The 10,358-nt window shown below is 48.5% G+C and overlaps 1 protein-coding gene across 1 annotated transcript; it reads left to right on the top strand.

The window, feature by feature from the left end:
- Nucleotides 1-94: 94 nt before the first annotated feature.
- LOC149346746 (uncharacterized) lies at nucleotides 95-10,260 on the top strand. The gene is made up of 6 exons (XM_089585441.1): nucleotides 95-221; nucleotides 402-500; nucleotides 5,126-5,272; nucleotides 5,446-5,621; nucleotides 8,586-8,667; nucleotides 9,689-10,260. Exons 1-6 carry the CDS (start codon nucleotides 120-122, stop codon nucleotides 9,773-9,775), a joined length of 693 nt encoding a protein of 230 aa, XP_089441567.1. The 5' UTR covers nucleotides 95-119; the 3' UTR covers nucleotides 9,776-10,260.
- Nucleotides 10,261-10,358: the final 98 nt, after the last annotated feature.

The following is a 10,358-nucleotide window of genomic DNA, read 5'->3' as shown; positions in this document are numbered from 1 at the left end:
ATATAGCTGACATAAATGCGTTTTAACAGCATTTAATGTGCTACGCCTGCGTCATATGCCTGCGTCCCTTTCATTGCGCGCTGGTCACATCGCGTTGTGCGTCGACCGAGTATTTAAACATGTCTGATAGCTGGATCTGTAACTTGGCGTACGAGGGGAAATTTGAAGCGCTCAAGCAGCAGCTATGTTCAGATGCGACGCTACTCACCAAAAAAGACCACGTAAGCTCATGCTCGTAGTCGTTCACGCATGCACACGTTATGTCGCCGAAATGACAGAGCGATCGGAGCTCGCGAGAGGCTGTCATTTCTCTGGATGACGGAGCACATATCCAAACCGGTGTTGATTTGAGTCGTATTTTCAGCGTAGTGAACCCAAAATCTCCATTTTTTGTCTCGCAGGCAGGACGCATTCCCCTGCACTGGGCGATCTCGGGCAAGCGCAACGATGTCGTCAACTTTCTGCTGCAGCAAGGCTCCCCAGTTGACGCTGTTGACGAGGTATAATTATGCGGATTGTTACTATTGCAAAGGCTGAAACAAATTTCCAGCATGCAGCTTGTCGGTTCTGTGCGGCGCGTAGCAGCCGAGCGACATGGTACTTATTTGCGTCGCTCGAGAAACGCAGCTATCAGAATCGAAGAGTGCGCTGTGTGTAGACGACCGCAAGGGTTCTCAAAACTCGGACGCCTAAAGAACATTGCAGCGTACACAGCTTGGAAATGTCTTGCTACACTCTGTCACACACATGTATGGGCTGACTGCACGTTTCGAATCCTAACTGCATGGTTTAGCTGCAGTATGTCCTTAATTTCGAAGAATCTTGTGTGAAACTCGGAGTAACTCGGGTTAGTTCGGAGGAGCTCCGCGCAAGCTGCAGCCAATGGGAGGAAGCTCGGGTAAGTTCGGAGGAACGTCGCGCCAGCAGTAGCCAATGGGAAGAAGCTCCGGTAAGTTCGGAGGAACGTCGCGCCAGCTGCAGCTGGTTGGAGGGCGTCGCGCCAGCTGCCGCCGAGTGGGGAGAGGGTGTGAAGATGAAGAGCGAGGAACGCGGTTGTGTGCACATGCAGATGCCAGAAAGAAGAGGCGAAGAATGAACACATGCTTTCGCACGTCTACTCATTAAAACCTTTCCACTGTGTTCCAGAAGATTTGTAGATGTAGGAGGCCCACTGTTCTGTATTTACACCTGAGATGCTCAAAAGAAAACATTCGACAGAAGTCTGTCTGGTTGGGAAATTTAATGTTAGGAGAAGGTAAGTGACGCCAACCAAGTAAAATACAGGAAAAACACGACGTTTCGGGACCGGCTCGGCCCCTTCTTCACGGTGTGACTACGGGCGAGCGCAGCTTGGCTTTTTAAGCCCCTGTGTGGAGGACCTGCGGGTCAATGGCCGCAGCCCATGGACGTAGGATGAGGGGAGAGTCCCCAGGGAACGATTAACATTCTCTCGTGTTTGCTGTATGTGCCACGACTCGAGTAGAAGCCTCCTGCGTGGGTTAGCTTCCGTTTCCAATACAATGGTGCTGTCGAAGTCAATTGGGTGGTCACACCCTTCACAGTGTTCGGCCACGGCGCTGCGTTGACGATTCATGTGACGGACGTCCGCTTTGTGTTGGTTCATCCTTTCCGCGAAGTTCTTCGTTTCCCCTATGTACGACGCCGGGCAGACGGAACACGGAATTTTGTACACGACGCCCTGGGCCTTTTCTCTGGGCTGCCGGTTTTTTGGGCGGGGGAGAAGGCGACCGATAGTGCTGGTCGGTTTGTGCGTTGTCAGCACCCCTTCTTTTCCGAGAATGCGACCGAGCGTCTCGCTCACGCCTCTCACGTAGGGGATGCAAACACGTTTCCGCTTCTGGCATGCGTCTGAGGAAATAATAGACCGGATTTTGTTTTGCCTTTCTTGTTTCCTGATAATGCGCCGGATGAATGAGCTTGGGTAGCCGTTCTTTTGGAGGTCAGAAATGACTCGGTTCTTCTCCTTCCTTTTATCTTCACTTGAGGAACATATGGAGTCGGCTCTCTTCAGTAATGACGTCACGACAGATGCTTTGTGCGGGATGGGATGGTTCGAATCGAAATGTAGGTACCGTCCTGTGTGGGTTGGCTTCCTGTGCACCGAGGACTGCAGGCCTTTGTCGTGCCTTGTAAGTAGGACATCCAGAAAAGGCAGGCTGCCCTGCTGTTCATGTTCAACAGTAAATTGTATGGCCGGTTCAACTGAATTTAGATGACTCTGGAGGTTTTCTATCTCTGAGGTTTTCACCACACAAAAGCAGTCGTCTACATAACGGAGGAATAACTTTGGCTTGGGATTAAAGGAGGAGAGGGCCCGGCTTTCGACGTCTTCCATGGTTAGGTTAGCCACTGTGACTGAAATTGATGCCCCCATAGCAGTTCCGGTTGTTTGCTTGAAAAATTCTCCGTTGTAGGTGAAAAAGGTACTGCGCAGACAGAGGTCGAGAAGGCGACATACCTCATCGACGTTGAGTGGAGTTCTCTCGTGCAGCGTTTGGTCGTTTTCGAGTGCGCGGCGAGCAACGGACACAGCAAGGGGAACCGGTACGCAGGTAAATAGCGACACCACGTCAAACGAGACTAGGCTTTCGTCTTCCTCCACGGTAAGGTTCGAGACAAGTTGGACGAAATGCCGCGAATTCTGTACATGCGTGGGTGTTCTGCCGGCGAGCGGCGCCAGTACCTTGTGCAGGTAGTCAGAGAGACGTCGCAGAGGAGACAGGGTGAAGTCTACAATTGGCCGAAGGGGGACGCCAGGTTTGTGAGTTTTAGGTAGCCCGTAAAAACCTGGAGCTGAGCCGTTTCTGGAGATGAGGCGGAGGTAAAGCCATTTGAAATCAGGATGCCGCTTGAACATCTCTGCCAGGGTTTTGTTGAGTGTTGCCTGAGTGTTTGAAGTCGGATCCTTGCGAACCTTCTCATACGCCCCACTGCTCAAAAGGGCTGACGCCTTCTCCTCGTAGTCGCGTCGGTCCATCACCACTGTAGAGTTGCCCTTGTCTGCCGGGAGTATGACGATGTCGGTGTCGTCCCTGAGACCGCGTAGGGCTTTTCGTTCCAGTTGAGACAGATTGCTCGGAAATTTGGGGGGTACCTTGGCGATGACACCAATCGCTTTCAGGCGGACCTCTTCCCTGACGTGCGGCTCCAGGTGCTGGATCGCATCTTCAACAGCCGCGACTAGTCTCGTTTGACGTGGTGTCGCTATTTACCTGCGTACCGGTTCCCCTTGCTGTGTCCGTTGCTCGCCGCGCACTCGAAAACGACCAAACGCTGCACGAGAGAACTCCACTCAACGTCGATGAGGTATGTCGCCTTCTCGACCTCTGTCTGCGCAGTACCTTTTTCACCTACAACGGAGAATTTTTCAAGCAAACAACCGGAACTGCTATGGGGGCATCAATTTCAGTCACAGTGGCTAACCTAACCATGGAAGACGTCGAAAGCCGGGCCCTCTCCTCCTTTAATCCCAAGCCAAAGTTATTCCTCCGTTATGTAGACGACTGCTTTTGTGTGGTGAAAACCTCAGAGATAGAAAACCTCCAGAGTCATCTAAATTCAGTTGAACCGGCCATACAATTTACTGTTGAACATGAACAGCAGGGCAGCCTGCCTTTTCTGGATGTCCTACTTACAAGGCACGACAAAGGCCTGCAGTCCTCGGTGCACAGGAAGCCAACCCACACAGGACGGTACCTACATTTCGATTCGAACCATCCCATCCCGCACAAAGCATCTGTCGTGACGTCATTACTGAAGAGAGCCGACTCCATATGTTCCTCAAGTGAAGATAAAAGGAAGGAGAAGAACCGAGTCATTTCTGACCTCCAAAAGAACGGCTACCCAAGCTCATTCATCCGGCGCATTATCAGGAAACAAGAAAGGCAAAACAAAATCCGGTCTATTATTTCCTCAGACGCATGCCAGAAGCGGAAACGTGTTTGCATCCCCTACGTGAGAGGCGTGAGCGAGACGCTCGGTCGCATTCTCGGAAAAGAAGGGGTGCTGACAACGCACAAACCGACCAGCACTATCGGTCGCCTTCTCCCCCGCCCAAAAAACCGGCAGCCCAGAGAAAAGGCCCAGGGCGTCGTGTACAAAATTCCGTGTTCCGTCTGCCCGGCGTCGTACATAGGGGAAACGAAGAACTTCGCGGAAAGGATGAACCAACACAAAGCGGACGTCCGTCACATGAATCGTCAACGCAGCGCCGTGGCCGAACACTGTGAAGGGTGTGACCACCCAATTGACTTCGACAGCACCATTGTATTGGAAACGGAAGCTAACCCACGCAGGAGGCTTCTACTCGAGTCGTGGCACATACAGCAAACACGAGAGAATGTTAATCGTTCCCTGGGGACTCTCCCCTCATCCTACGTCCATGGGCTGCGGCCATTGACCCGCAGGTCCTCCACACAGGGGCTTAAAAAGCCAAGCTGCGCTCGCCCGTAGTCACACCGTGAAGAAGGGGCCGAGCCGGTCCCGAAACGTCGTGTTTTTCCTGTATTTTACTTGGTTGGCGTCACTTACCTTCTCCTAACCTGAGATGCTGTGTTTGGAATAGTTTAATTCTGTCGCAGACCTTTCGTAAATTTATGACTTAGTTTTGCCTACCACTATATCTCGCCGTTTTGTTTATAAGTTTGTCTCTTTATGATGTCTGTTCAGTTTGTCTACGCTGTGCATTTCTCCATTTTTCTTTCTTCCATTATTGGTGCGCAATGCTGCCATTGCCCCTCATACGCTTGGTCTCATTGTGAAAACACTCACTGAGCTGATTAAGTTTCTCTTTTTTTTTCAGTTTTATTTTATTCAAAAATTGCTATGCAGGCTGAACAGTATGACGAACCACTGTATATAGGTGAATGCTGCAGTGACAAAGGGTGATACGTCAGTTTGAGTTAGTTCTCACAGACTTGGTGCAGGGTTTGGAATGTAATTTCAAGGATGCCAAGATGCTTATCTGTTCACGCTCGTCACATAAAGCCAAAGCTGCGCATAGCTTGTTTTTCCAAAGCATGCAACCGTCTGAACTGTTAATGTTTAGTGTACTGCTACTGCTTTACGTTGCCTTTTTAACAAGCACATGTGCACATTATTTCAGGCTAACTGGACACCACTCATGATTGCATCGTCCGTCGGCCACGTCGAGATAGTGTCCGCTCTCCTGAACAGAGGAGCAAAGGTGGACGTTGCTAACCAGATGGGCCAAACTGCATTGCACTATGCGGCATCCAAAGGTCACCTCGAGGCAAGTTTGTTGCTTTTACTACCAGTGACCTAGCAGGCGCACCAACATTTTTTGAAAACGGAGTATGGAACCTAAAGTGGGAATTATTCAGAGTAGAAAGCAATGCACGAGCCAGCTGTGCTTCGTTCGTTGCGTCACATACAGCACGCATTTCTTTTAATGTTGCAATGCAGGTTGCCCGGCTTCTCCTGGAGCATCATGCTGACATCAATGCCCAGGACTCGTACGGAAGTACCCCTCTGCATCGGGCCGCATCGCTAGGGAGGTATTCCATCGTCCGGCTCTTTCTCGACGGCTACCGGAACAAGCTCGACATCAACTCCACCGACCGAGCAGGCAACACACCTTTGTGAGTCGACTTCTCTGCAGCTCTTGGAATCTACATAGAAGGAAAATGGTTACCGCAGTTGTTGATCCGCTGTGAGTTGGTGGAGGAATGCTGTAAAGTGCATGCTTCGTAGTTAGTGTGGCCAGTGCTTTGCAGAAAGCAGGAATTTAGTTGCAACAGTGCCTCTTTCCCAATGGGCACTGGTATTCTCTTGGATGTCCCATGGACGTCTTAAACGTCCATGGGACATCCAAGAGAATACCAGTGCCTATTGGGTTTGTTGGGACAAACCTGAAATACAGCTTTGCTAATTTCTATTGGCAATTTTCACGGCCTAGAGGGGGCACTTCAATCGATCCATCATGATGGCGTTACAAAGAACTCCTCCCTGGGTCAGCCTACCAAATTTATTTGAATCTAGGCCGATAGGTTTTTTTTTAGCAACACAAGATATGAAGCGCTTAGGTCAGCTTAGATTTGAGGATTTTGTCGCTGTATTCGTGACAAACTATTTGCTTTCAACGCATCGAAGACAGCCTTCACAGGCCTGTAGAAAGGCCGCCACCCCGGAGTGAAATCGGCACTGGCAGAGTTTGTGAAATTGTGGAGGTCAGCGGCATTTCCAGTGGCCGCAGAAGTGCTACAGGCCAAACCGAGAGAGCTGGCGAAAGAGCGAGGCATTCCACGGGACCAGTGAAATGCATGAGCTAACTCCACCAGGCCACATCAAGCGCGCATCGCTAGGAGTTGTAGCTAGATGAAACTCTGCAGCCTGGAATGACAACTCAGAAAACTTGGTTGCGCGCTAAGTACAGCATTTCCAATGCAATGCACTTGATGGCACAGAAGATGGTGCCTTGTACAAAGAGGAGGTCTGCGATGACTAGAACGAGTGAGTAGGAAAGGAGTAGGTTTGTGGAAAAAAAATGCCATTTGCATGCTGTCCCTGCCGTTGATGCTTTTTTCGGCCGGCTTACATCCGAAGAAAGTTTTTTTTTCTTTATTTGGCCTTCAACTTTCAGGTGTCTGCTTAGAATCGAGGCCAGCCTAGATTCGAGTAAATACGGTACATGGAATCGCGCTTGTTCTGAAATTTCGCGATAAACTCGTGCTTGTTCATGGATGGCAGCAAACTCATGCAAGAAAATCTCATTTTTTGAGGATGTAGAGAAATAAACGAGAGACGCGGAAAAATTTGCTGTCTGGCGTTTGAAAACTCGGCCGGCATGAGAGCATGGCAGTAAGTGGTCGACGCGTGCTTTCGAGAGGAATAAAAATCGGCGATATCGACAGTGAAGATTGAAGGTTCTTCAACAACGGGCAAATGACTGAAACTGGAAGGAATTTTGTGCATTCATCACTACACGTAAGCAGGCCACTGCGACTGAATTGCTGCTAAAACAAGCAAGGAAAGATCCATCATTGTCGCTTGTCAAGTTTTAACTGATAAACCTGCTCTCTTTTGCCTTTTTTGTGCGCATAATTTTGTTAACCGTGTGCTGCTTTAAATCTGAATTTGGATTTCTAATCGTGTGCATGTGGAAAACGAGAACAGTGAGGTTGTGTTTATGGGCGCGCAGTTATCTGGGCCTCGTGCTCTCGGTTTGTGTCTAAACAGTCAATGGAATGCACGTAATGAATGTAAGGCCGTTACAGTATAATTATTTTCAACAGATTCTGTTCGATTCATACCATCCACCCGTCCTACTGGATCCACCCGTCACAGCAACAGTGAGGGCATAGGTCAGTAGCGAAGTGCAGGAAAAGCAGAATGAACTGGAGCTTGAATGAAAAAGTTATATCATCCCCTGCTGTCTGTGGATAACAGGGCACCTTATCTTCATATGTACAGCCCATAATAAGACCTGCAGTTATAAAAACCTTTATGCTGAGAACTCTTCGCAGTTGAAATGTGCCCGTCAGTTGTGTGCTGGTCATGTTTGTTAACAACATGTTAACGCGATTAACGGCCCCATTTGGCAGAAAACCCAGCGTCGTTGCTTCGCCGTGGCTGTAAAATCTTGATTGATCAAGAGGGTAGTGACATTGGAAAGCAGTTTCACTGAAAATAAAAATGGTTTTCAGTAGAATCGAACCGCTGTCCTTTGGTTTAGGAGCTGGGCACAGTACCCCTACACCACTGAGGAACTTTCGTTCAGTGGAATGAATAAAGGCCTAGTATATGAGCACCTCACAGTGCACCGTAGGCACATTACATAACTGGAATGCTCAGTTAATTAGGGTCACTAGTTAACACATCTAATCAGCTTGGACAGTGATCTGTTCCCTTTCACAGACATTGACACGCTTGTTGCCATCACATGCTGCTTTATTGCGAATCATTGTCTATATTGGTTACACTAATTAGTGCACCTAATTAACGAAGCATTTCTGTAATGTAATGTTACAAAAGGTGCACAAGGGTACTGCCAAGCAACCAAAGGGACCCCTTAACTGAAGTGTCCCCAAGTTTTTTACGTAAGCTCTTTTAGATCAAGCAAGTCAGCTTTGTAAAAAACGTAGGATCGGTGCCTGATAGTAACAGTGCTGTCATGATCATGCAAGCGTTCCACTAATTCACCAGAAAACTTGTGCAGTGGCAATTGGCGGCCCTTCCATCTCGTTATTGGGGGAAATGTGTGTGTAACAGTGCTCCTCATATTTTACAGCAAAACTATGACAACAACATTTGAATGTGCTGGCGAACTATTTACGCAGCAGAGAAAATAATGTGGCTCCATGCACGCCAACCGTCGTTTTCTAGATTGTGGCGCCTCCACAGCATGGCGCCGATTTCGTGAAAATCGCCAGTACAAGCCTGACGGCAAAAATAGCCAGTCTCACTTTGGAACGTTGAGCCCGATGTGCAATACCATACCGTACTACTATTTGCGTGGTTTGAGAGACGGTTCCACCTGTGTATGTAAACACCTGCCAGCGGGGAAAAGCAATAGTGTTTGCTCACACTGTCTGCCATTGTTCCAGGCACCTGGCATGCGAAGAGGAGAGGGTGGAAGTGGCCAAAATGCTGGTTCATGCTGGCTGCAGGACCGACATCATGAACAAGGTCAGAAACCAGAACTTTATTGATTTTTCTTTTTTTTTTTTGCCCCATTGCAACTTGCGTAGCTCGCATGGCGCACTTTTGCCAACGCAGCCGCTGATGCATGCGATGTACCATCTTTGTCAAAAGTAACCAGGCTCCATGGTTTGCTTCTCATTTGTATAGTAGAACCTTTACGACTTTCCTTAAGGTCGAAGAGTTCTTTTAAGGTGAGGACAAGGGTTCTCCTTACCATACAGAGATTTAGAGCTTGAGGGCTGGCATAATAGTTTAAATATATGACAGAGAAGCAAAACCATGCAGCCTGGTTACTTTTGACAAAGACTGTACATGTTATCAGTCCCATGCAAGCTGCACACTCATAGCCAACACTGCCAAAGCTAGCACGGACGAAATTAAGAAGTTTACGGGGACATGGTGGCTGCAGCTGGCAAAGGACAGGGGTTAATTGGAGAGACATGGGAGGGGCCTTTGCCCTGCAGTGGGCGTAGTCAGGCTGATGATGGTGATGATTGTATGAAGTTGGCGCCAGAAAGGTAGTTAGTTCACCAAACAACCAAAGTGAACCCAAGCATATTTCGTTGCGACCATGCCTTGACTGGCACCTCCTGGACTTCGACTTATGGAGACTTCGTGGAGTAAGAATCACGTGTGGTGGTGTGATACATGGCTGGTAGGGCAAATCGCTCTTACTCTATCCGCGCCTAAAAAGTAGTTCACACTCTGTGAAAATACAGCCAGAGGGCCCGAGCACTGAGTGCCTCGTGGCTTTCACCGCGATTTTTCAATGCTAGCACTTCGTTTATACCGTTCCTTGTTTCCTCGAAACACTCGCCGAGATTTCGAGAAGACGAAAAAAACGGAGTATAGATGTGCTGTTAACAGTGCTACAGAGTGTATTTATTTCTTTTTAGACAAGTGTGAATACAGCGCGCTCTGGCTGAAAGATGGTCTTACTAACATTATACAGTGCGATTTCTTTTCAACAATTTTTTTTTGCATTTCTCACTCCACTTTACTGCAGGAAGAGAAGACAGCCTTTCAGATGGCACCGCCCACCCTGTCGAAGATGCTGCAGTCTCTGCACCTAGGTTCAGCCGGAGATTGTTAATTAAATTTTCACTGTTAATCTAATTAATTACTCTTTTACCGTGCCCCCTGGTTGCCAGCACAAAATGACTGATCGCATCCTGTGTAGATGGGGCGCTGTTCCTACGTCGGTTTTTCGTTACTGCGTCACCCACCCAGAAAACTGGTGATGTACCAGGGCGTGTCTTGGCCAGCATTGGAGACTCAACAAGCGATGAAAAGACACTGGCAAAGCGAGGCTAAAAAAGTGAACGCCTCTTCCCACTGCTTTCGGTCACTTTCCTCTCAAACAGCGACGGTGAGATTAAAAACCGACACAATGCACAGTAGAAAGTGCACCAAAGGGTTCCTGAGAGCAAACCACTTTCTGGATGCGTTTCTGTTTTGTCTCAAGGCCTGTCCAAGAAGGCCCTTATAACGGGGGGGAAATTGTCACTGAAGGCCTGTCTGCACATTTTGTAATGTACAATTGTTGCAGCAAAAATAAACACTTCCATTTTCTCAAAAGTTTTGGTTGCAAGTACTTTATTTCAGTTCAGATGTGGGGAATTAATGTCCCAAAGAGACTTGGACTATGAGGGATGGCATGGTGGAGGGCTCCAGAT

Source organism: Amblyomma mixtum, chromosome 4 (genome assembly GCF_055824585.1).
Source record: "Amblyomma mixtum isolate Tamu chromosome 4, ASM5582458v1, whole genome shotgun sequence".
Classification (NCBI taxonomy): Eukaryota; Metazoa; Arthropoda; class Arachnida; order Ixodida; family Ixodidae; genus Amblyomma; species Amblyomma mixtum.
Note: the sequence above shows the minus strand (reverse complement) of the source record. Positions and strands in the feature narration are given on the sequence as shown.